This window comes from Danio aesculapii, chromosome 21, assembly GCF_903798145.1.
Source record: "Danio aesculapii chromosome 21, fDanAes4.1, whole genome shotgun sequence".
NCBI classification, from domain to species: domain Eukaryota; kingdom Metazoa; phylum Chordata; class Actinopteri; order Cypriniformes; family Danionidae; genus Danio; species Danio aesculapii.
This window is the reverse complement of record NC_079455.1, coordinates 33,368,416-33,395,103: the sequence shown is the minus strand read 5'-3', so window position 1 is coordinate 33,395,103 and position 26,688 is coordinate 33,368,416. Positions and strand designations below refer to the sequence as shown.

The window sequence follows — 26,688 nt, the reverse complement described above, 5'->3', positions numbered from 1 at the left end:
CGTCAAACAAAAAAAGGAAAACTAAGAAAACAGTTTTACGTTTTTCTTTTGCTCACAAAAAACAGAAAAAAAAGATTTTGGCTCGATTTATGTTTTTTAGTTTACTGCAGAAAAACAGATAAACAACTTTTAAATTCAGTATACACATGTAGGTGGTGCTGGAACACTCTTTGTCCTCTGATTGGCCAACCAAATCTAAGCTCATGACGTTGCCCTCAAAATAAAAGTCCTCTGCTGATCAGCACCCAGGCTTTTAATTATTATTATTTAATTATATATATATATATATATATATATATATATATATATATATATATATATATATATATATATATATATATATATATATATATATATATATAAACTAAGTTTACATGTTCTATAATTTGGATCAGTTAATTGAATTGGGTAGGCTAAACTGTCCGTAGTGTATGTGTGTGAATGAGAATGTATGAGTGTTGCAGCTGGAATATATATATAGGACTTTTATTTTGAGGGTGACGTCACGAGCTCGGATTTGGTTGGCCAATTAGAGGAAAAAGGGTGTTTCAGCACTGCCTACATGTGTATAATGAATTTTAAAGTCATTTATCCCATTTCCTACCCTAAACCAAAGACAAAAATCGAGCTAAAATCTTGTTTTTTTTTTCTCATTTTTTGTGAGCAAAAGAAAAAACTAAAAACGGCTGTTTTCCTTTTTTTGATTGAAAACTGATATGGAATGGACAGAAGATACCCTGATTGAAGGCATATACTATGATTAGATGCTGTGCCCCAATTCGCATACTATCTGTCCTAAATAGTATTCGAAAATAGAATTAGTATGTCCCAAACCATAGTTAGTCGAAAAGAGTATGCCAAAGTTTCCCAGATGGTTTACTATATCCAGTAAAAATTTTAAGTGTAGAAATGTCTATACTCTAATAGCGAATATTGCCCACAATACATTGCACCAGTGTTGCCAGATTGGAAATGTCAAAGTATTGTACCAGAAAGTTATCGTATACGAGTCAAGCGGAGAGTATACAGCTATTATCTAGACAAATAGCGTTTTGACACAATGTGCAAATTACCCACAATACATAAAAAAAAAAAAAAACTAGACGTAACTTAGTGGTAAGGTTTAAACTTCACCTGAGTTGCTGTCATTGGATACCTGCATGTTGAGGGATTTATTTAGGGGTACAAATTGTATGCCATCATGGACCGCAACATAGTGCTGATTGGCTTGAAAGCAGTGCACCCTCCTGAATTTTTAACACACACTGAGGTGTGCACGAGCCTATTTAGAGTATCTGTAGGTAATGAGGTGACATCATGGTTTTGTTTTGATGAGATTAACTTTGGAAAACACGTTCACATGACGAATTTGAATGGGGAAAATGAGAACATCAAGGGCAAACTTCCCTGTCCTTCTCACCATCCTTTTCAACGCTTTTTTTTTTTTTTACATTTATTGCTTAAATGATCGACCTTAACCTGAAAACTACTGACCTGAGCACAGCTGTGCACAACAGGAATGTTAACTCGTGAGAGAGAGCCATTCTCCATGTTGATTGGCTGAGAAAATGTAAGTAAGATGAGATAGAAAATGTGCGTAACTCCACGTTCTCCTCAAAGACAGTAGGCAAAAGATGCAGCTACATTAATAAGTATAGAAGCCCTAATATTACAATAAATTAATTTTAAATGGTATAAATTCTGAAACTATCGTACATTATCTAATTTTTTTCATCATTGATCGTACTTCGCACAGAGGTCGAAATAATCGTATGATTACGATAGTTATCGTACGTCTGGCAACGCTGCATTGCATGTTGGACGTGAATTTAAGTAGAACTACAAAATCTGGTGAAAAGTGTAAACAATCTACAAACATGGCGGACACGCGACACCAACTGTCAAGAGGCTTCTGTAAAGTTGTTTGAATGACTGTTAATCCATGGCTGCGTCCGAAACCGCCTACTACACAGTAGGTACTGCATTTGAATTTAAACGTACTACTCGGCCGTTAGAAAAGTATGTTCTATACAGTATGAATGTGAGCAGTATGAATGGAATTCGGACGTACTACATTCGCCATTTCGTCAAGGTCACATGACCTACCACCACGTCAGTTGTGTCTCTTCATGAATTCTCTCATGGGGCATCATGGGATAGTACAGCATGCATGAGATGCACACTTCAGAATCTCGCCGGAAGTAGTAGGTCATCCTCGCATACTGATTTTAGCATACTATATAGTATGGAAGTATGCGGTTTCGGACTCAGCCAATATCTAGCCAACTGGAACATGTTTGAACCGCGTTTCCCATGTTATATTTCATCTGCAACCATGTGTACTTATATCAAGATATGTGCGCATAAACTTGATGAACATAAACATAAAATACCCAAAGACCTGTGGAGATTTCTCTGCATGAAAGACTAGTGAATGGCATGAAAGAATGCTGCTGCTTTTCTAATAACGTAATTAAATATAAAAGAATTGTGGATGACGTGTCAAGATGATTGACAAGGGACGTAACTAAGCCACATAACATCTGTTAACGAGGAAGTAGTATGTCCTGAAGCTTGCATACTTCTGTTACACCCTCAAAAGTATACTACTTTTCCTTCACACAAAGTACATACTTTTCGAGTGTAGTATAAGTATGCTAACTGGAACACCGCAGGAGTTTCTGACTTGTGAAAATATGTCTTTATATTTTTATGTTAATACATGAACTAAGACTGATCAAAAGTTACAGTAAATACAATAGAAGATCGCTAAATCATAGCTAACTAATACAATCTTGGTCTTTTCACAATAATAATACAACAGTTTTCAACATCGATAATAATGCGAGATGCGGTGAATCGACATATATGATTTGACTTCTTAAGATCATATAACGCTGAAGCTACAGTGAACTAAACGTGTTTGTTACATTTATATGTGTGCAACCAACATTCGCGTATTTAGGATTGCAGTAATGTAAACATGTTATCAAATTGTTCAATAATAATGATATGTGAAAACACCTGTTGACAGCGAATAACACCGGAAGTTTTGCACGTTTCAAAAGGCGCGCTTTTGTATTATGCGCGTGATTCCTGATTTATCAGCGGCAGGCAGGCAGGTAAGGATAGTGTTTGTTGTAAACTTCGACATTGTGTGTCATTAGTGTGAAATTAAACTACAATTAAAGCATTTAATCTTTAATACAACAAACATAGTTTATGCAGCAGCGAGCAGCCCTTCGGTAAACGACCAGCAAGCGTGTTTAGCCTTGGTGAAAATTGCGTCGTGTTTATAACTGACCGTGGATACGTTGTGTAATTTTTTTATGGAAATTGAGATTCATACATCTAGACATTACGTAAAAAGCTGAATTAAGCTACTTTTTGATGTGCTGTTATTAGGACAGGACAATATTTGACCGAGACGACTAGAAAATCTGAGGGCTCATCATTGATGATGCGCGAAATTCAGATGGAGAGCAGGAAGTGGTTCTAGATAGGAATCGCTATCAGAACATCAAAAATGTTTTAGTTTTATGTTGTTTATAAGTTAATTGTTTAAATCGGCCGAACAGCTTTTATAGACTTACAAAGGTTTTTCCATATAAAAGAGGAAAGGAAGAAAAGCGGCATGTACATATTTTTGAAAACCATTGGAATGAATGTCAAATATGTGCATGCGCAAATTCGTAATTTTGACTGTTCATATGGGTTCCTTTGGTGGTTTCTATTGTTGTTTACAGCTGGGATTAAGCAAATCTTTAAATATACACGTTATAGTTATTTGTGTGTGTGTGTATATATGTATGTATATATATATATATATATATATATATACATATACACACACATACTGTGGTTTTCTTCTTAGCAGGGTTATTGAACTAAGAATTATTTTAACTGCGTGTTGCACTACGGTCAAGCCAGTCGCACTCCACAACACGGTCCACCGTCCACACAAGACCACCGGGGTTTATTATGAGCACGCAGATTATAATGGCTTTTTTGTTTATTTGTAGGTCAAACAAAACATACTTTAAACACCTGATTTGTGGTTTTATTTGTCCTAGCCCTCCTCTGTAAATTGTAATTCTTCTCAAAATATTTCCGGAGTGTGGCTTAACGGAAAGTCATTTTTTTTCTCTTACAACATAAGTTAATAACTAATTTCTAACAACTCATTTCTTTGGTGACAGTGCATATGTATTTTTTTTATTACTTGTTTTGCAATAGGATTAACAGCTTAAACTGCTCATTTAAAAGGCTTAACTTGGTTAAACAAATCATTGGACAACAGTGGTTTGTTCTGTAGCCAACCTGGAAAAAAAAATAAAAAATCTAATAATGTTGCCCAGTGGTAAAATAAATAAATTATTTATTTCAGTCAAACTTAAAGAAATATTTTTTCCCAGCCATTTGGAAAAACAAGCTTACCAATACTACACTAGTATATAATCCAAAAACATCAAAAGATAATTTAAATTTATGTCAGAAACAGGCGTCCATATTAATAATTACACTGTACAACACTCCACGCCAAATATGTGCTGCATTGGATTTAACAGCCCCAAGTGTCTTATTTTTCAAGGAATGACCAAAAAAAAAAAAAAAAAAAAGGCTAAAAAAATCTGGAAATAAATACCTAAATTCAGTTATACATTTAGAATAAGAGCCATTTTCTAGAAAAACAAGAAAACAAAAAAAAAAAAAACGGGGGGGAAAAAAAAGACCCTAAAGTTTAATTTACAAAGTTTGCATATGTCATTCAATAATAAATGCTCTAAATATTGCTAATATACAACCTTTTTGTATTGATGCATACAAAATAAGCTAATTAAATGCATGTCAATCACAAACTTAACATGTGGATTTAGTAGCAAACAGTAACTGAGATGATGATGATCACAGTTTAGGTTACAGAGTCGATTATTAATTTATTGAAAGGTCAATCATTGATGTGTATAATAGCTGGCGTACACATGCACAGTATCTGTTCACATTCACCATCTTGGCAAATTTCAAATTCGGCATTTAAAAGTACAAAAATATGCGTGACTACAATCCGCTTCACAATCAGAGACAATACCATGTATAACTCAAACCATTTCATCGATCAGAAGCATGGCGGCGTTTGAAATGAGATTCAACTGATAATCAAAGAGCAGTCAGTCATTTTCAGAAAGGCACATAAATGAACTGTCCATTTCAGAAAGGTGCTTTGAAGAAAGATGACAGGATATAAAGCAAGTTTGTATAAAAGAAACAAACACGTGACAGCTCAACGCTCGGCTCAAAAACATTAAAACGCTTGACCATGAGAGTCCAACGCTCAAAACTAAAAATTAAAGCTGTACAATACTGAAGTCCATACAGGAGTTTATTCATCCTCCTGGGCTTTCTTTTTCTTTTTTTTCTTTTTCTTCTCCACCTGAGCCTCAGCCGCGTCCTCCTGGACTTCAGGCTCGGCCTCCACAGCCTCGATCTTCCTCTTCTTTTTCTTCTTAGAAGGCGTCGCTTCAACACCGTTTGTTGTGACCTCCTCATCCTCTTTTACCTCCACCTCTTGTGCGGCCTGCTTTTTCTTTTTCTTCTTTGTGGCGACTCCATTTTCCTGCGGAGGAACAGAGGAAACCATCAGCATGATGTATGGAGATAAACATGAATGTAACATGGAGAGAAATGACCATGTCCTGCTCACTTCAGTGATCAAACCCATTGTGTTGGGCCTGTCAATGGTTCGGAGGAGTTTTGCTTTAGCATGACCGATATGAGACGGGTCCATGAAAAGGTCCAGCCTCCAGTATAGGCATGCAATGTGCGCTGAACACATTGGGGTCTTTAAATGGTTTATAATTGGTATTTTAAACTTTCTTCATTCTCCTATTTTTCCTACATTCTAAAAAGTATTTTATTAATACTAGTAAATAAGTTCGTAATTATTAACACCAAGTACAAACTGTTGAGTGTGTAACAAGAGATGCAAGCTTGAGGACAGTGGTCCTCAACCACCAAGATGCGGACTGGTACTGGTCTGTGGATTAATTGGTACCGGGTCGGTAATCATTAATTATTTCCATTTTATTTATTATCGGAGTCTGAACGATCTTTGATTTTGAAAAATGACCGTATTCTCAGTTACATATCAGTCACTTGAGCGTCCATATTTAACCCACAAGCACCAAAATGGGCAAGAAACAGACGTCTTTGTAAAGTTTCTTTGCTAAGTGAGAAGGCCCAGTGAACGACCCACACACTGCCAAGGAATAGCCCCGCAAGCCATTTGTCAACAAAACAGGTGAACCTACCATTTCTGTGCAAGAAGATCAATTGCTGGAGATTGCAAATGACAGCAGCCTTTAAGGAGTCGTTTGCATATAGTCTTTTCTAGAGTTTGTGCAAATTTGTTATTTCCAATGGAGGTGATGCGCTCACGCCTTCCAGACGCACACAGTTGAATGAATGTCGCGAGTGCACCGTGAGTCATGTGACTTGACCTCACCGACTGATCAGCTTGTATGGAATGTACACATTTTGGTAGACTAATTATCTCAGACCACTGCTTTAGGACACTAACATTAGGACATTAACAAAACTGTTGCAGTTACATGCCTTGCCAATTCACATTGGGGATGCTGTAACAGGTTAATCTGCCATTTGTGGGCCCTTCATGCTGATGAATCTCCAGTGTTTGCACAATTATGCATTCAGAAGTTAATGACAAAAGTGCACGTCTTCATAAAGGTTTACTGTTGTTTTAAATGAAATATGCTAATGTGAAATTTAACATTTAGATACTAAATGAATCATTTAAACAGCTTTACCTAAAAGCCCCACTGCTTAATTAATCGATCTCACGTACCTGACATGTTTAACACTTTACCCACTTTGGAGAACTACGCTTGGTTTAACCTTATTGTTTCTTCATATGTTTATGCGGTTAATGTTCACAGCAAAAACAAATCAGAGTTGACAGTGTTGAGACTTGACAAAACAACTATTGGATCTTCTCCAAATATTAAGTTAGTGATGGTTTTAGTATGGTCTGTTTAAATGTAAAAATCAAATCGTATCCAATTTAGTTAGAATAAATTGGTGAACAATTAATATACAATGTTGTTCCACATTAGATTTACTTTAATGCTGTTTTAGTAGCAACCACTACATTCATGGACCAAAATAAATATAATATACCATATAAAATTCACATTTCAATGCATTTACAATGTTATACATAATAGTACTTAAATACATTTCTCAAGTAATTTCTGATTAAAAACCTAGTATCACCCAGTTACCATTTCTACAAACGCCTAATCCCCTGGACACCAATTTAAAAACACTTGTGGTTTAAAGACGGTTACTCTTAATGTACCTCGACATCGCCATTGGCTTCATCATCTCCTTCTGCAGTGGAAAGAGCTTCTAGTTTCTTCTGCCGCTTCTTTTTCTTCTTTTCTTTCTTCTCAAGCTTCCGCTTTATTTCAGCAGTCACCTCAGAAGCCTGCAAATGAGAAAAAAAATAAATAAAATGATGTATTTGCACTTCTACAAAGGTAATTGAAATCTGAATTTCACAGTGCTGTGTCAGGCTCATTAAATCAGTTTTTGCCTCCACGTAGGAGTCAGGAGGAAAAGAGTCATCACTCACAGCACATCCACAAACTACAGTAACAGTAAAAAACAGCACTAAGGCTATAATGAGCTATGAAAACTATTACAAACAATATATACTACTAGTCTTTAACAGTTGATGCTAACATCTAATGCCTGTTGCACACTGCAAGTACAAGCAGAGTGTTTTCTTTTTCAGCGTCCATGTTAACGGAGCTTTAATACTGCATGCACAAGCAGTGCGTCAGCACGCTCAAAATGACAGTGTGTTGATGACGACCAAAAACATTGACAGTAAAAATTAGCAATTTTACCCAATAAATGCACTGATAAATCAAATGAACTTAAAACGATTAAAAACAGCAACATTTATTTGGGCAGAACTACAAAACCAAATCTATTTTAGTATCAGTTTTGCTTGAGGCACACTCGTTTGCTCATGTATAGATATCATTATAACTATATTGTTATAAATATCACTGTAACTATAGGCCTACATTATGCTGACAATCAAAAACTAAAAATGATATGATATCACAGGCGATCGCATATATAAATAAAAGACATTGACAACACCTCACAAAGCTTAAGCATACAGTTCATTAGGAGCCATTTCATTGGTAAAATAAAGACTTCACAATACTGGTGTTGCCAAAACAATGGATGAGGGCTCACCTGTGCAACAGCTTCTTTCATGACATCCAGATTCTTTCGTGGAGCCTCTCCAGTCTCATAGAAGGCCAGACGTTCTTCTACCTGGTCACGAAGCTTATCACCAAACACACTTGTGGGAACCTCTGTGTGAAAAGAAAAACGTCATGAAAAACCACACATTCGAAAAAACACCAAAGCGTCTGACCTCAGTTATGCTCAGGAATATAATCTCAACAACCACTGAGGTGGGTTACTGTTGACGAAAAATTAAAGCATCATAGCAAAAATAATGTAAAGGTGACTGAAATGATCATAGAAGGAATCCTCACCAGAAAAGCAGTCAATGCGGGATGCGATGGTACACTTGTTGGCCAAGTAACGCGAGATACGTCCCTTGTTTTTGGCAGCTGCGCGCCCGATGAATGTAGAGTGGAAAATCAGACCGTACTTGGGTGTGTTTCCTCTGGTCTTCAATGCCCTGATTCAGGGAAAAGAGCAAAGGAAAAGTCCATCTACATCACAATTTCTGGCATACAATTGTGTGATGCACCAAATAGTTTCCCAAAAACAAAAACTGAAGACTGCAATTAGCCAAAAAGCAGCAACCAATGTTTTAGTATTTCAATTTGGCCTATTAGGTAACGGAATTGAGCCATGCGATTGATGACTTCTAGATAGACGAAAATAGTTTTATTTATTATTTGTTAGGTTATTTATTTGCCTCATTAGCAAATGGCAAGAGTAATACAACTAACATTAGATAACTTTATAATTTAATCAAAAAATAAAAATAAATAAAAAAATTATGTTATACATCGGCTTTAGTTCGGTATGATACCAAATTTTTTTTTTTTAGATTTGAAACATTGATTTCACAATTGGTCAACCAAGACACTGCATATTAAAGGGCACCTATTTTATCCCTTTTTCAAGATTTAAGAGAAGTCTTGTGTTTTCAGAATGCGTCTGAAGTTTCAGCTCAAAACACCAATCAGATTATTACAGCTTTCAGAATATTGGACTTTTCTGCTCTATTTCATTTAAATGCTAATTCTCCCCGCCCACTGTTCCCACATGCCTGTCAGAGTGTCCCTCATCTCTGCCTCAGCTGCGTCAGATAAACAGCACAGTGACAGACATTAAGCAGATCTCGCGTAACGTTTGTGAGAAATACTACCAGTAAGAACTTTTCCAATGGTTATTTCATGTATTTGTTGTGGAGTTACTTCAAGCCTTTCTGCAAAGATGTGTCACACAAATTCATTACAAAGGATACACGCTCATGTCCACTGCTGTATGGATATCCGTTATGTTAATGTACAAAACAAATCTGATTTAACGTCCACAAACTAGGATAGAAGCATCCTTTTATAATTCATTCTTGATCACATTTGATGATTGATGATCACAACGAGCTGAACAGATCTTTAATCCAAGATACTTTGTGCACATCCTGTCTTGCTGACCTTATTATACTAGTTACTACAGACACATGTTAATACACAGCTGTCACTCGATTCGGTGGGCGGGTAAACCGCACCCCTTTGGTGTCTGCAATATTTCTACCATTACTTGACTATGGTGATGTTTTATATACGTTTATAACAGCACTCTGAGGTTGTTAGGCTGTCAGAGACTAACTTTATAACAAAAGCTGAGAGGCCTTCTCTGAATGTAAGGAGGTACACCCACTGGATGACTCTGGTATACAAGGCTCTTCTAGGTCTGATGCCTTCATACCAAAGTTCATAAACTTCATAAATCAAAAGCCAGTATGCCCTGCGTTCAAGTGAATCTTATCATTTGACTGTTCCCCGGATTTGAACTGAAATGGGGAGGCGAGCCTTTAGTTATGCTGCCCCCTCATCCTGGAATACTCCTCAGTCTGAACTAAAAATATCTGAGCTCCTCTTAATCAAATCTTTTTCACTCGATCCTTAAACAGTGTGTTAAACATATTGTAATGTGGTATAGCCGAACAACTAAACTGTATTTTTTTTTTTTTATATACATCTTGACTTATGTAAATAAATAAATAGAAAGTCGTGTTGCGGACCTCTTGGCCAGGTTACCCTTGTAAATGAGATCTCGATCTCAATGGGGTTTTTTTCAATCCAGTTAAATAAACGTGTCATGTTGCGGTGGGCCTAAAAATCACAGATTAGAATTCTTTTTTTAATGCCAGAGTTTACTTATAAAGACAATAAGTCTTTGCAACAATATCACCGCAGTATGACTGTGGACACATTTGTCCAAACAGCTTACAAAAGATCATTTTCATCATAGGTGCCCTTTAAAAGCAATTCAAATGCTTTTCGCTGCTGATATTTCAGAGCATCACACTATATTCATCATCTGAAAATATTCTATTTTACTAGAAACAATCTAATTTCCTATAAAGTAATTTGTACATGTGCACTCTCTCAACAGAACGTCTTCAGATGTATCTACCTCTCAAAACCCTCATCAGCTGCTCAGACTGGGGGGGTACGGGAGATTGAGCGGGATCATATTAAAGCATGTTCAATGACACACCAAATCACCCGCTCCTGATCCGCCCCTGCCCTGCCATCACTGCAGCTGTGTGAAACCCCAGCAGGGAAGGGGAGCCCCAGTACCTGAACAGGGCCTTCTCTGCACCCAGGATCTGCACAGTGGACGCCGGATATTTGGCCAGGTTTGTCAGACTGCCGGCGTGAGAGATCAGACGAGCACCAACCTATTACAAGAAAGTGGATGTCAGAGCACGCATAAGCAGAAATCTGATACTTTGTTTGCGCAACTTCTGTGCACAGAAAACAGTCAAATTTATAGCCCCCCAAACACGTACCACTTCACCAATGAGAGCAGCAAGATTTGGTGCCACCTGGCCCATTTTTGACCTCAGGTATTCTTGCAGTTCCTGTCTGTAGTCTGTGAGGGACACCACGCGACTGGAGAAGCTCTCAATATTGATCAGGTCAATAGGAGAGATATCCATACCTTCAGGAATAATGCAATGAAGATACACAATTAGTCTGTGCTCCAGCCGTTTGTACAAAGTTTGAGTTACAGCAATTCCAGAGGTTCAGTTATTGAGGTATGCTGTCATCACAGGCTTCAGGGGATTGACAGATTATAAATACATCACAACATCTGAGACAAACCTACATAGAGTTGCAATCATAACTCTGTGCTCATCTTACCCATAGAACTGCGGGACGCGTCAAGGATGGCCTGAGCTTTGGCACTGTCCATTGTTATCTCCTCCATGGCTTCCAGCATTTCTTCAGACAGTTCCTTCCTGTTCCCAATCAGCTTGGCCAGTTTACAGTATGTACTGTTATCACTCACTATCTTTATGAGCTCTGGAAAGTGGTAACCGTACCATTCACTGTTTAGATAAGAAAAAACACATTAGAAACAATGCGGATATTGACACACAAGGGAGTAAACTTTACTACTAACTTTAGTATAAATTTAGTCACTGCTAAATTATTTTTGCTAATTTCTTTGAATTTGCACAAGTTTGGAAATATGGTTGACTTTTTGAGTTTGATTAAATGTGCATCTTGAAATCGCAATTAATCAGCATCAAGTTTTGAAAGGTTTGTTTCCCCCCCCCAGGTTGTGTTCAGGCCAGTTTAAAATGGACCAAACACTCCTGGGGAAGGACTTTACTGTCCCTCCATTTTTTTGTACAGCCAGAGCACAAGGGGGCACTGTCTGCGGTAAGCATTAGGAGGATTCTGGATTACACCCAACTACACAATATGATCTAAGACGGGGTGTCCAAACTCCGTCCTGGAGGGCTGGTGTACTGCATGGTTTTTAGCTCCAACTTCTTTCAACACACCTCCCTGGAAGATTCTAGTATACTTAGAAAAAGCTCGATTTGCTGGTTCAGGTGTGTTTAATTTGGGTTGGAACTAAAATATGCAGGACACCAGCCCCCTAGGACCGAATTTGGACACCCCTGATCTAAGGGAACATTTACATGACAGTTTTATGTACACTTAAGTGTAATAATAAATATTTTAAAAAAATTATTATTATTTTTTTTAAATAACAACATTTTTCCATTTGTGAAAGGTTTCAATGCATGCAAAAGTGTCCCCATTACCACAAAATATAAGAAAACAAACACAAATGTTGTGATGCCAGTAGTTGGCAATGTCACTTCCTAAAGAAACACTGCACCAGGGCATATTTTCCTAAAGAGAACAAAGTCTGCATCTAGAATCTCATACATGTACATAAATTTAATTACCTCAGAACAAACAAACAAAAACTCTTAAATTGTATGTTTAAGATCTGGATATGTATTCACCATGTGTTTGTGGCGCTTTTTGCCTCCAGAGTACATTTTAGATAGCTAATTAGCATGGCATCAAGTAAAAAAAATAAGTTTCTACAGTCTTTGCATGCATTTTCAAGGCCTGCGACTGAGCATATCAAGAGAGCTTGAAACATTTGGGCACTAAATAGATTTATTGTATTTATTTATACACTGTAAAACCCAATAAGGCAACTCAAACAGTTGGAGGAAACAGATTGCTAGAAACCATACTAGTTAAACTAACTCATGAAAGTACTGTGAACTTGCTCCATTTAAGTTGAAGTAATGAGGTCTTTAACTCGCCTTCAACAGTTCAAAACTCTTCAAATGAGAAATAACTTTCAGTAAACTGGAGTTAGCTACACTCTTCATTTGATAAAGTTGACTGTTGGCTTTTACAGTGTACAAAAGTTTTACACTTGGATTCGTTGTCTTATTTTGTCCAAATATCTACATTTCAAAGCAAAGACAATATTATTTTACTTACCCCACTGACAGAAATATTATTTTTACTTGATCTTAGATTTTTGGATATTTCGACTAGAAATGAGCAAAAAGCAAAGAAAACCTTGTTTTGCATTCTGATTATTTAATTTATGTACCTTAAGACTGCCCAAAAAACATTAAATAGTTCTATTCAAATCATCTTGTGAAATTGTTTTCATAAATTGCAGTATTTAAAAAAAAAAAAAAAAAAAACAGAACAACAAAATATTAGATCACATCAGATTTTTCCAACATCGTGCAGCCCTAGTGGAAACCATTAAATGACCCTTTAAAACCCCAGTTAAAAGCCTCTTACCGCACACGCATGGAGAAGGTGTTGATGTCTTTGTCCAGCTGGTCCAGGAGGGCGATAGACTGGATGATCATGTTGTCTGCCCTGTTGACATTGAACTTTACTTTGGCTCTGGAGTAGCTGTGACCCAAACCCAACTGAGCTTTAGACGCTGCTTGAGCCGTAAGACCCTTGACCAGTGAATGGAAGTGCAGACGCACACCTGTCAATCACAAGCAAATGCATCAGCAATAGACCCTGCTAAATTTATTAAAGACCAAGTCATTTTGGCCTGTCAGTTCAGTTTTTCAGTATAAAGCATCAGAAATCAGTTGATCTAGGTTCATCATTACTGCAGGCTGCTCACAAATTTGGAAAATCTTAGTTTTTTTTTTTAAGGTCCCATGAAGTAGTTTGAAATTTGCATTTTTTATTGGACGTTTAACGCAATAAACAAACTTAACATACTAGTTCCTCCCACTTTTTAAAAGAGAAGGTCTTGAAGGTGACAGAACACAAGTTACTAGAAAGCATTTGATTGTTTGATAAACTGAATTACTATGTAAAAAAGTGATAATAAATTGATGCATTTAAGTGATAAACAGCAAGCTTTGGAGGTTTAGAACTCTTAAATGGGACACTGGCTTATAGATATTCTTAAGACGAACATCAAAAAAATAACCATTTTCGTGGGACCTTTAACTAGGGTGCAAGTAATGGGGATTCCATAGAAATTGAGAAAAATACTGTGTTTTTATTATTATTATGAATAATGCTCACCTCTTATGATTTCAGCTACCACGCCTCCAGTCTGAATGGACAGATTGAGTTCTTCCTGAAGTGTTGCTCCAAGCTTAGCATCGGACACCCCCAACATGGGCTTCTTTTTACCTCCGGACGGAAGGTTGGTCTCCAAAAACAGCTTAAGATCTGCATGGACAACTCCTGCAAAGATTCGATTAGGTGCAAGGTTTTAGTAGTTGCATGTCATAATTAGCAAATCAACAGGATTAGCTTAAGATGATCAGTTTGTAGGTATGTGGTCATCACACTTCAGTGGATTGACAGATTGTGTGTGCATCACTTCATCTAATATTTACCTTTTAAAAAAGACAATATTTAGTTTCTTACCTTCGGAAACGGCATTGATGTTTTCCAATGCACCCTGGGCGGATTTAAAGGGGAAGAATGCACTCAGTTTGACCACGCTACTGAACTTCCCAACATTTAGGACACTTTCCTCCACCTATAATAAATAAATTAAAAAAAATGAATACATATTTTTAAATGAATCAGGATAACCCAGATTTTTAATCAAACAAATCCTATTCGGAATTCAAAGTTTAACAACCCAAAGGGCAGGTTTTATCCAAATCAAATGCAAGATTGGATTACCTGGTCTGAACTTAATTAAAAATTTTACTTTAGAAAAACCCACTTCCAAGATTTGATAAAATCCGTGATCCCAAATTTCACTGGGTTACTTTTGGAAAATCTGGGCCCAGACCTTTAAGTGTTTTTGCGATAACGTTGGTTTTATGTTCACACATTCGTTCAGTGAAAACTTATGACACACTCCCTATATTGTTTACCATGGTGCTTAGAATATTTGACTGAAATCACATGTAAATATGACTTAAAAATCAACATTAGCACTATTTGACTGTGAACAATGTTGTACGTTGATAATCATTGGTTGCTAAAATGATTTCTCTAAAAAAATTAGCGAAGCAGTTTTCTGAAATAATTTCAAGGGGAAAGACCAAATGTGCAAATATAAAAACCAACTTTACCTCAATTTTTGAAGAAAGCAGAACATTTTGTTTTTTTATCATAAGATCTTGTTCAACAACTTAAAAAGAGATGTTTCATGAAGTTATGGCAAGTTTTGCTCTTCTAACCTTTAAATACTGTATTTTCCTGCTCAAAAACCCCTAAATGTACAACGAGGGTTAGTAGTACTATAATGGGAGGGATTTAAACCAACAACCTTTTAAAACCATTCCAGATTTTAATGTTTCCATATTGGTGTGCACATAAACTGACATCCAATAGTTCTTCCACAAGATACAAACCTGAGGTAGAAGCATGCCGATCTCCTCCACTTCTTTAACAGCCAACAACGCATATCCAGCCGCATGCTCGAACAACACGTGTAAAAGCACCTGAGAGAGAGAAACCCGCACTGATTAGAGCTCAAACCATAGATCATTACTTACACTAGATCAAGGCAAACTCCCAAATGCTTAATGACTTTACAAATAACAGTTAGTACAAATTAAATATTGTAAGCTGATATGTCGGAGCATCAGCACGGAGCCCACATGGTGACGATCCCCATTCCAAACACAAGTCATAATTTTAAGCATTGAAGATAAAACATTGCGTAAGCAGAAGATAATAACAGTTGATAATAAGCCACCCATGTTTCGACTTTATTACATTGGCGCTGGCTCGAGGCTGCGGAGATCCACACGTTAGCATGGGTTAGCAGACGCACCACGTGTTCCTCCAGTCGATCGGATACTCAGCGCGTAGCACTTTTAAAACTCATCAACATCTCACAGCACTGCGATCGGAACCAGAACTGCGGCTCAAAACACTTACAAGAGGTGAGAGAAACTTGACGAATCGGATAGACTGACTTTAATGGCTGCTGCGGCCTTTAAAATCACCCTGAGGCCTTGTGTCTACGGATTCACCTTTTATCCTATCGGCAGTTCAGTGCATGCAGTTTGTATTGTGAGATCGCATTGGAAGTGCTTAATAAACTAATCATAACAATTGTAATTAATGTGTAATAACAACGAAACAGATTCACACGTTTAAAAGTACGTCTTACGAACAGGCACTCTATCTATAATAACAGCGCGACTTAAAATAAAACACAACTGTGGCTTTTAAAATGCAGAGGTAAACTATTTGTTGATTTCTAAAGATTGCATGATGAAATATTGCATCTTTACCATGTTTGCTGATCTCGTGCTCCGCGCACGAGGAGCGTTGCGTTTCTTCGGATCACTCGGACAGGAAAGAAATCCGCATGCGCTCAAGTAAAAAAAACCAAACGATTGAGTCCCGCGCGCTATCGCGAGATGTCACTTGTTTCTTGTTTTGCGGGAAATAGTACGCCATCTTGTGGGAAATTATTGGAATTGCAAGATGGCACGTTGGACCATAGCTGCCTGCCGGAGAAAGCATGCATCGTGCATTGTGTAGCACCAACAGAGGAAATATGATTCACCAACATGGGACCATGTAAAAATAAATAAAATTGCAAATTATGATAAAACATTTAGTAAATCTAAACAAAGGAAAAATAAAATCTAACAAAAATAAAAAGTCAATAATAAATTCATTAAATGAAATTAAGCGGAATGTTTTTCCACATTTTTATGTTACAGCCTTATTCCAAAATGGATTAAATTAATACATTTTCTCAAAATTCTACACACAATACCCCATAATGACAATGTGAAAAAAGATTTTTTTGAAATTGTTGCAAAAAGTTATTAAAAATAAAAAACCTGTAAAATCACATGTAAGTATTCACAGCCTTTGCTCAATACTTTGTTGATGCACCTTTGGCAGCAATTACAGCCTCAAGTCTTTTTGAATATGATGCCACAAGCCTGGCACACCTGTCTTTGGGAATTATCGCCCATTTCTCTTTGCAGTACCTCTCAAGCTCAGGGTGGATGGGATGCAACGGGGTACAGCCATTTTCAGATCTCTCCAGAGATGTTCAATAGGTCTGGGCTCTGGCTGGGCCACTCAAGGACATTCACTGAGTTGTTGTGAAGCCACTCCATTGATATTTTGGCATTGTGCTTTGGGTCATTGTCCTGCTGGAAGATGAACCCTCGCCCCAGTCTGAGGTCAAGAGCACTCTGAAGCAGGTTTTCATTCAGGATGTCTCTGTACATTGCTGTATTCATCTTTTCCTCTATCCTGACTAGTCTTCCAGTTCCTGCTGCTGAAAAACATCCCCACAGCATGATGCTGCCACCACCATGCTTCACTGTAGAGATGGTATTAGCCTGGTGATGAGCGGTGCCTGGTTTTCTCCAAACGTAACGCCTGGCATTCACTCCAAAGAGTTCAATTTTAATCTCATCAGACCAGAGAATTTAGTTTCTTATGGTCTGAGAGTCCTTCAGATGCCTTTTGGCAAATTTGAGGTGTGGAGTGGATTCTGTCTGGCCGCTCTACCATACAGACATGATTGGTGGATTGCTGCACAGATGGTTGTCCTTCTGTAAGGTTCTCCTCTCTCCACAGAAGAACGCTGGAGCTCAGAGTGACCATCGGGTTATTGATCACCTCCCTGACTAAGGCAGTTCTCCCCCGATCACTCAGCTTGGATGGCCGGCCAGCTCTAGGAAGAGTCCTGGTGGTTCCAAACATCTTCCACTTATGGATGATGGAGGCCACTGTGCTCATTGGAACTTTCAGAGCAGCAAAAATTTTTCTGTAACCTTCCCCAGCCTTGTGCCTCAAGACGATCCTGTCTCAGAGGTCTACAGACAATTCCTTTGTCTTCATGCTTGGTTTGTGCTTTGACATGCACTGTCAATCCCCGGGACCTTATATAGACAGGTGTATGCCTTTTCAAATCATGTCCAATCAACTGAATTTAGCACAGGTGAACTCCAATTAAGCTGCTGAAATATCTCAAGAATGATCAGTGGAAAAAGAATGTAGCTGAGCTCAATTTAGAGCCTTACGTCAAGGGCTGTGAATACTTCTGTACATGTGATTTTTCAGCTTTTTTATTTTTAATAAATTTGCAGCAATTTAAAAAACTAAATGGAAATAAATGGATTGAATCTATTTTGAAATAAGGCTAGAACATAAAATTTTTTGGAAAAAGTGAAGCGCCATATGAATACTTTCTGGATGCACTGTAAATATAACATAAAACAGCACAATAAATAAATAAAAATACAACAATAAAACATTCATTCATTCATTCATTTTCATTCTGCTTAGTCCCACATTTGTCAGGGGTCGCCTCACAGCAAGAAGGTCGCTGATTCGAGCCCCGGCTGGGCCAGTTGGCATTTCTGTGTGGAGTTTGCATGTTCTCCCCATGTTGGCGTGGGTTTCCTCTGGGTGCTCCGGTTTCCCCCTCAAATCCAAAAACATGTGGTATAGGTGAATTGGGTAGGCTAAATTGTCCTTGGTGTATGTGTGTGAATGAGAGTGTATGGGTGTTTCCCAGTGATGGGTTGCAGCCGGAAGGGCATCCGCTGCGTAAAAGTGAAGTTGGCGGTTCATTCCGCTGTGGCGACCCCAGATTAATAAAGGGACTAAGCCGAAAAGAAAATTAATAAATGAAATATAAAAAGGAATGAACCGTCAGCTATTCCAGCTTTATGCAGTGGATCCCCTTCTAGTCAAAACCCACTGGGAAACACCCTCGCATTCACACACACACACACACACACACACACGCACACACACACGCACACACACACACACACACGCACACACACACGCACACACACACACACACACACACACACTCACACAATATGGTCAATTTAGTTTATTTGATTGACTTATATAGCGCATGTTTTTGGACTGCGGGGGAACCCGAAACACCCAGACTGGCCCAGCCAGTGACTGGACTTGAACCAGTGACCTTTTTGCAGTGAGGCGACAGTACTAACTACCGAGCCACCGTGCTGCACCCTAACAAAAAAAATGAAAAGTAAAAAAAAAACATTCAATGAAATTAATAGTGAAAGAAAAATGAAAGAAAACAACACAAACAATAAATAACTAAAAATAAAACAATACAAAATAAATAAAAAACACAATAAAAACATTAATAATAATAATAAAATAAAATGAAATAAATTGAAACAAATTTCCCAGTGATGGGTTGCAGCTGGAAGGGCATCCGCTGCATAAAACATATGCTGGATAAGTTGGCGGTTCATTCCACTGTGGCGACCCCAGATTAATAAAGCGACTAAACCGAAAATAAAATAAATAAATGAAATAAATTGAAACAAAGCGAAAATAAAATAAAAACAAAACAATAAATGTGTAATAAAATGCCTTACATTAAATTAATTTAATACAATTACAATAAAATAACCAGCACAAAAATAAATGAAAAAATTAAATGAACAGCACAAAACAAAATAAATACATTAAAAATAAAGATAAATGTAAATTTTTAAATTATATTTCAAATAAATTACAAAAATAAAACAAAAAAATAAAACTACAAATTAAAATTTACTACATTAAATGAGTATAATATAAAAAGGAAGAAAGCAACACAAAAAAGAATGAAAAAGAAAGATGTAAATAAATTATAAATAAATTAATTAAATTGATTAAATAAAAATAAATGAAACAAAGCATTAACTAATGTTTACAGATTTAATCATTTATATATTTTTTAATGTTAAGATGAACATTAACTAATATTAACTAATGCTTGAGATCTGCTTGTCTCAGTAACTGTATACCTGTAATTTTGTTCATGGGAACAACTGTAACGTAATCTCATGTACTGTAATTTAATGCTTGACGGTGTTTAATGCTAATCAGGAGATTTTCAATAGTAGTTTATCAAACACATTGAACATGTCTTAAAAAAAAAAATCAAAGTTCCTCCTTATCGCAATAGTCCATATTCTACCGCAAGCACTTGCTCAATAAATCTCTGTTCATGTGACAAAGGTAAAGATAAATTTCCTAAATATATTTGACACCGGAAACATTTGAAGAGTTATGACAGGAGGGAGTGCTGGTTGTGCACACACATCAATCCACTAATCACCAAACAAATGTGCCATTGTGTATAGCAGCCACTGCAATAAATACCACAGTTGACTTTATATTTTAAGACAGACTTGATTTTATGACTTTTTATCTACGTCAGAAAAGAAAGAAACTCATAAAGGTTTGAAACGGTAAGTAAACGGTGAGTAAAAATGATGACAGAATTGTCATTTTTGTGGTGAATTATCCCTTTAACCAGCAGCAGTAAATAATCACATACAATGATACATTCATTTACAATAATTCTTTTAAAGCTTGAATGAGTTCCTTCTGTTAAACTCAAAAGAAGATATTTTGTAGAATGCTGAAAACATTGAACCATTAACCACCATAAACTCAAAAAAATATTTTTTAACTTGTTCAAACTACTTAATTAAAATGAGCTGAAACAACACAATTCTTGAGAGTTCATTGAGACAAATTTTTTATGTTTAATCTACATGTTAAAAGTCTTAAGTTAACTTAATCAATTTGTGTGGGGACAACATGAATGAATTGTGTTGAACCCTGCTTTTTTTTTACAGTGTAATAAGAAAATCAAGCACTATTGAAGTCAGTGGTTACAGGTTTTTAGCATTCTTCAATTTTTTCTTCTTTTGTGTTCAACAGAAGAAAGAAAGCTTTGAAACAAGTAAAAGATGAGTAAATGATGACAGAATTGTCATTTTTGTGGTGAACTATCCCTTTAACCAGCAGTGGTAAATAATCAAATACAACGATACATCTTCCATTTACAATAATTATTTTAAAGCTTGTATGAGTTTCTTTCATCTGTTGAGCACAAAATAATATATTTCGAAGAATGTTGAAAACCTCTAACCATTGACTTCCATAGTAAAAAAATACAAGCACTATTGAAGTCAATGGTTACAGGTTTTTAGCATTCTTCAAAATATCTTCTTTTGTGTTCGACGGAAGAACTCATAAAGCTTTGTAAAGGGTGAGAATAAGTAATGACAGAATTTTCATTGGGTAAACCATTAACCAGCAGCAGTAAATAATCTTCCATTTATAATAATTATTTTAAAGCTTGGCCTTTTGTAGTCCAATAATTTAGAGTTGAATTCTAGCCCTGTTAACAGATTTGACTTCTTTTAAAAGCATTTTAATCATACTGATTTTAAACCTTTGACCACTATAGTGCACACCAACTCTAGAGTAACCACAACCAAGTTATGTCAAGTCCTCGTAGTATCTCCTGTCTCCATGGTCAAGGTGGAGGAGTTTATGGAAACAGACGTCAGAGATAGTAAATAAAAGCTCAGCGTGATCTGAACCTTTCTATAAAGCTGACCACTTTCTGACCACAGACACAAACCCGCCATCACAGAAGACACCTGCATGCTGGACAAAGGTAAAACAAAAGACCTTTCTGACTCTGATTTGATCTCTAAATCTAATCTCTCTGCATCATAACTGAAAGTACTCAGTAACTAAAGCATGTCAGTTATGTTAACATGCATGTTGTGTTTAATAATGGCTAATGTGTGTTTTTGTTTCACCCAAAGATGCGTGGCTCAGTGACGGGATGTTTGCTGCTGATATGCGTTGTTACTCTTCTGGCCGAACAGGCTGAAGGACACATCGCATTTTTCAGCCCCAAGGAGATGAGAGAGCTCAGGGTGAGAATATATATTTCTCTGTAAAATAAAAATATATGACATATATCACAACAACAAATGTTTTTATGTTCTTATATTAATAATGAATCAGATTTCAACTATTTATTTTTAGTTATACATGTAGTGCTCAACATATATAAGTACACCCCTCACAAATCATTTAAATTCCAACACAATCTCACTTCAATTCGTAACATTTTGATTTAGTGGCTAATTCGTATGAATTCATACGATCTAATTTGTACAATTTAGTACTATTTGCTCATCCCCCAATGACGGTTGGGTTTAAGGGTGGGGTTAGGTGCCACGCCTCCTTTTTTAAATCGTATAATTTTGTACAACTAAACTCATACGAATTTGTACGAATTAGCCACTAAACTGACAAAACGTAAAATACTTACGTTTTCTCGTGAGCTAATCTAAACAAAATAATTTATAATAGCGGTCTAAAAATTTGTACACCCAAATTAATATGTTATAGAATATATTAAATTTAAAAAAATCAAAGAGAAACAACAAATGTATCAAATTTATTTAACTGTTTTATGTTCATTTATTCATTCATTTCTCTTTGGCTTAAGCCCTGGTCAGATCACACTAATTTGGCATGATATATCGGCATGATTTCCTTGACACAGGGTGTCGTTGGCAGTCATAAATGACAAATGGGCATCGTGACACAAGATTCAGTTGTTTCTTCTCGTGTAATGTGGCATAGTTCCCAACAACCGATACCATGTCTCATGACACCATCGCAGAAAGTTTAGCATGTTAAATTTTTTCCCAGACGTTCACGATGATTTCCGTCACGTGGGTGACAGTGGGCAATAGGAGCACATAACTTCTCAGTTATATCTGCAAGTGCTGCCGTTAATCCGTGGGTCATGTAATCAAAAATAGGCTGCATATTTACTTATGAGTGGGACGCGGGTTGATAAGGTCAATCATTGCAAACTTTAACTACTTCCTCTAAAATATTAAAGTATTTTAAGCAATTCTATCTGACAGACAGGCACAAATATGCAGACATCTCCATTCTCACAACTAGTTTCTGAGTTCTCTCACCCTTCCAACAGTTTGTTCTTCCGCGGTAATCTGGAAACAAGTTCAGTGCTGCGAATACATTGTAAAAACCTGTGTTTTCTGTGTGGAGTTTGCATGTTCTCCCTGTGTTTGTGTGGGTTTCCATCGGGGGCTCCGGTTTCCTCCACAGTCCAAAGATATGCACTATAGGTGAATTGAATAAACTATATTGTCCGTAGTGTAAGTGTTCATTTCAAGAAAAAGTCATTTCATTTCACTAAATAATTGAAGGCAGCACAATTTTTTTTTTTTACATTGCAGCACCTCAAAAGTTCACCAGGGTTCACTGGTGATGTTGTTTCTGTCTTTATCTTCAGGAAAAGGAGGGGAGGAAGGATGCTGATTCACGAGCAGAAGGGCTTTTAGTGGATGAAACGTCTCCAGAAGAGGATGGAGGAGATTTGACGGTGAGAAAGAGGAATGCTGGTTCTTGAAGGGTTTGTTAACCTAAAAATGAACATTCTGTATTTAATTACTCAGCCTCATGTTGTTCCAAACCCCAGAGAGCTTATAAGACTCACAAATTAAGTCATGTTGGATAAGTTGTAGTTACGAGATGAATGCATCTAGGAAGTTTTTTGCACATTGTTAGATTTGCTATTCAGTGTTCTGGCTTTCAGCAGTGATGTTTACATTACATTGAACTTAACTAAACTGAATTTCAACTGTGAAAACGAAATTAAACCACTTTTAGTTTACTAGAACTTAATCTAAGTTAAGCTACTTTGGCACAATCTACATTGTAAAAGTGATATAAATGAAGATAAATTGAATTGAATATTGAACAATTCATTGAGCAAAGCATTTATTACGAGTGAAAAACCCTGGAGTTTCAGAGTTGGGGTCATGTCAGTGAGAAACATGGTGGAATCAATTATCTATAATAAAGAATATATATATACCATCATATACAGCGGGGGAAATAAGTATTAAGTACATGTTTTTTTCTCGGGAATAGTATTTCTAAAGGAACTGTTGACATGGAATTGAACAAGATTTTGGCAAAAACCCAAACAATACAAACATAAAAATAAAACAAACCAAAAAAAAATCAGAAAATTTATTTTGTTTTTTTTTCAATTGAATTCAAGTCAGGTGATTGGCTAGGCCATTCTACAGCTTGATTTTCTTTCTCTGAAAGCATTTGAGAGTTTTCTTGGCTGTGTTTTGGATCATTGTCTTGCTGAAATGTCCACACTGGTTTCATCCTCATCATCCTGATAATGTAGATGTTTGACTGAAGCAGCTATTATTAATTTACAACGATGAAGGCCAGAGGGTTGCTGAAGAACTACTGAGAGATTTCAGCTGCTGTCTGGTCTTTCACTGCCTTTCTACACCACTCTTTCTGTATGTGTTCAATACTTTTTCTCTGCGTCATTTTAATAAACATAACTTAATTTGTAAATTAAATAGATTTGTTTTGTTTGCATATACTGTATGGATTTTACTCACATCCGTGGAAAATTTTAAGTCAAGTTTGGTTTGAATTCAGTGTCAGTGTCAATGTCAGTGCCAAAACACTGTTTTCTGGAAGCTGAGTTAACAAACCCTGCTGTATTTTCGAAGCTCACGAAAGTCTTGTGAGTTTGGAATGACATAAGGGTTATTAGTTATTGAGAGAATATTCAGTTTTGGGTGAAAAAACGCTTTAAGGCACTGAATATTGCTGTACTGTATTCATATTTTTTGTTCATTTGAATGCGAAGAATCATTATTTTGTGAAACTAAAACCATGTTGTCAACAAAATCTCAGTAATATGGCAATGTGAAAACATTCTCTTTGAATGTTATAGCTTTAAATGTTAGCATCATACTGCGGTTACTTCTATTTGTTTAATTGAAAAATGTAGAAATAGTTTGAAATCCCAAATTATTCATGAATCACACATTTCAAATTGATGAGAAATTATATTTTATGATAGCTCAAATGTGTTCCAAATTTATAACACAGCATCAAAATGATTTTACTGATTTTATTAGACGCTATATTAAATTATATATGAACTTTAAATCTAATAAATAGTTCTAGGAGGATTTTTTGACACCTTTATTGTTCATATTCCTATTTAGAAAATATATATATAGTTAAATACAAAAATATCAGTACTCCTGTGATATTATTTTAAAAAATATTTCCCAAGTAGTGTTCAAAGGTGCATTTCCATTTGAAAACTCCCTAAAATAATAATTGATGTATATTTTGTGGGTCTTAACTCATTTGTAAAGTGTCATTCTCAAAAAAAATTGCACATTTTTAGGAATTGCAGTTTTTCTAAATTTATGGACTTGAATACACTATATAATGCATATGCATTTTATAATGCAACTAAGTTTCTGATTGTCTGTTTTCCCTCCTGATGGGCCAGCCTATAGAAATAGGGTTGAAGCTAACTGCTAAAAAGAGCCATATTGGGTCTGCTTTCGGTAAGATGCTGCAGAACATCGTAGAAGAGCCAGACAATGGTAAGAAGTAAAATCCATATCATCAACTCTCTTTTTATTTATCCTCTAATATATAAATACACACAAGCTAACCGCTCTAATGTGTGTGCTCTTATTTGACAGAGAATTAAAGCTGGCATTTTTATCTGCATTCAGTGACAATTGCGGTCTGATGATTCACCACAACTGCAAGCACAAAGCCTTTGTCTAAGAATGTAAAAATGTAAAAAGAATCACAATAAAATGAAATTGCATGTAAATTCAGTTTCTTTTCATATATACTCATGGGGGGGGGGGGGGGGGGGGGGGTGGGTGATCTGAATTAGCATTGTTATCATTTAAATACCTTGTAAATACCCATCCTTCTATTACAGTTTTACCAGAACTAACAATAATTGTGATTTAATATACCAGTGCTTAGGGTAAATTCATTCAGGCTTTACATTTTATTTCACAAAAGGCTTTAAACATTAAAGCAAGTCTGTAAAATTCAGTAAGGCTGCCTTTATTTGATCAAAAATACAGTAAATGTGTCATTTATCCGATTTTAACATCAGTTTTCCAGTCTTGAGTGTCACACGATCCTTTAAAAAACATTCTTACATGCTGATTTAGTGCTCAAGAAATCTTTCTTGGTATTTTCGGGACTCTTTAATGCATTTAAAGTTAAATAGAAGAGTATTTATTTGAAAGAGATAAGTTAACAACAGAGATATGATTTTGAAACAATGTAAGCAATGTTTCCATGCTAAATATGTGATTTAACACTTCCTTGCTGGACAAAAATAAATCAATAAAAATTCTCAAATCAATCAAAAATATTCTCAAATCCCAAATGTTTAAAATGTGTGTTGGCTGATATTAGATACTCTTTCATTCATTCATTCATTTTCTGGATGTTGTCGCGCACGATGGGGAATAGAGGGGGGGGGGGGTGTTTGGTGTTGGGTTTGTGTCACGGACGATGACAGCAAAGAGAGGGTTAGAGAGTCACTAAAGATCCTAGAGAACGGGGGCGCGTTTGAGGAGGGAAATCTAAAATGAGGTGCCGGTTCCAGCTTGTTCTGGCACAAATTAAGCCCTGGTTGTGGCTGGAAGGGCATCCACTGCATAAAACATATACTGGAATAGTTTGCAGTTTATTCCACTGTGGTAACCTCTGAAATAGAGACTGAGCTGAAGGACAATGAATGAATGAATAAATGAATGAATTACCTTTAGTTATTCTGCAAAATATATGTGTTAAAGTACTCTGCTTATGTGAATTGATTTATACAGAACTGCTGAATTTATATACATTATTTAAGGCACTTAAGGTAACTGTAATCAAATGACCTAAAAATGAAAAGTAATCCCTAATATAAAATTTT

At 36.3% G+C, this 26,688-nt stretch overlaps 2 protein-coding genes and 1 non-coding gene across 5 annotated transcripts; 1 reads left to right on the top strand and 2 right to left on the bottom strand.

Annotated features, from left to right (window-relative positions):
- Positions 1-4,911: 4,911 nt before the first annotated feature.
- nop56 (NOP56 ribonucleoprotein homolog) lies at positions 4,912-16,419 on the bottom strand. Its single transcript, XM_056445982.1, has 12 exons — positions 16,331-16,419; positions 15,440-15,529; positions 14,496-14,610; positions 14,145-14,309; positions 13,389-13,587; positions 11,454-11,641; positions 11,099-11,250; positions 10,887-10,987; positions 8,598-8,746; positions 8,290-8,411; positions 7,376-7,504; positions 4,912-5,614 (listed from the first exon to the last, which is right to left on the bottom strand). The coding sequence occupies exons 1-12, from the start codon at positions 16,331-16,333 to the stop codon at positions 5,381-5,383; spliced, it is 1,647 nt and encodes a 548-aa protein (XP_056301957.1). The 5' UTR covers positions 16,334-16,419; the 3' UTR covers positions 4,912-5,380.
- LOC130215309 (small nucleolar RNA SNORD57) lies at positions 7,585-7,652 on the bottom strand. The gene has a single exon (XR_008835694.1). It is a non-coding gene; the product is annotated as a small nucleolar RNA SNORD57 (small nucleolar RNA).
- On the top strand, positions 15,801-25,578 carry mlnl (motilin-like). 3 transcript variants are annotated; one of them, XM_056445983.1, is made up of 6 exons: positions 15,801-15,976; positions 21,479-21,522; positions 21,677-21,790; positions 23,191-23,280; positions 25,243-25,339; positions 25,442-25,578. In XM_056445983.1, the coding sequence occupies exons 3-6, from the start codon at positions 21,677-21,679 to the stop codon at positions 25,447-25,449; spliced, it is 309 nt and encodes a 102-aa protein (XP_056301958.1). In that variant the 5' UTR covers positions 15,801-15,976; positions 21,479-21,522; the 3' UTR covers positions 25,450-25,578. The 3 variants fall into 3 exon arrangements, with proteins under 3 accessions (XP_056301958.1, XP_056301959.1, XP_056301960.1); XM_056445984.1 differs by having other exon boundaries at positions 21,384-21,522; XM_056445985.1 differs by lacking the exon at positions 21,479-21,522.
- The last annotated feature ends 1,110 nt before the right edge of the window (positions 25,579-26,688 follow it).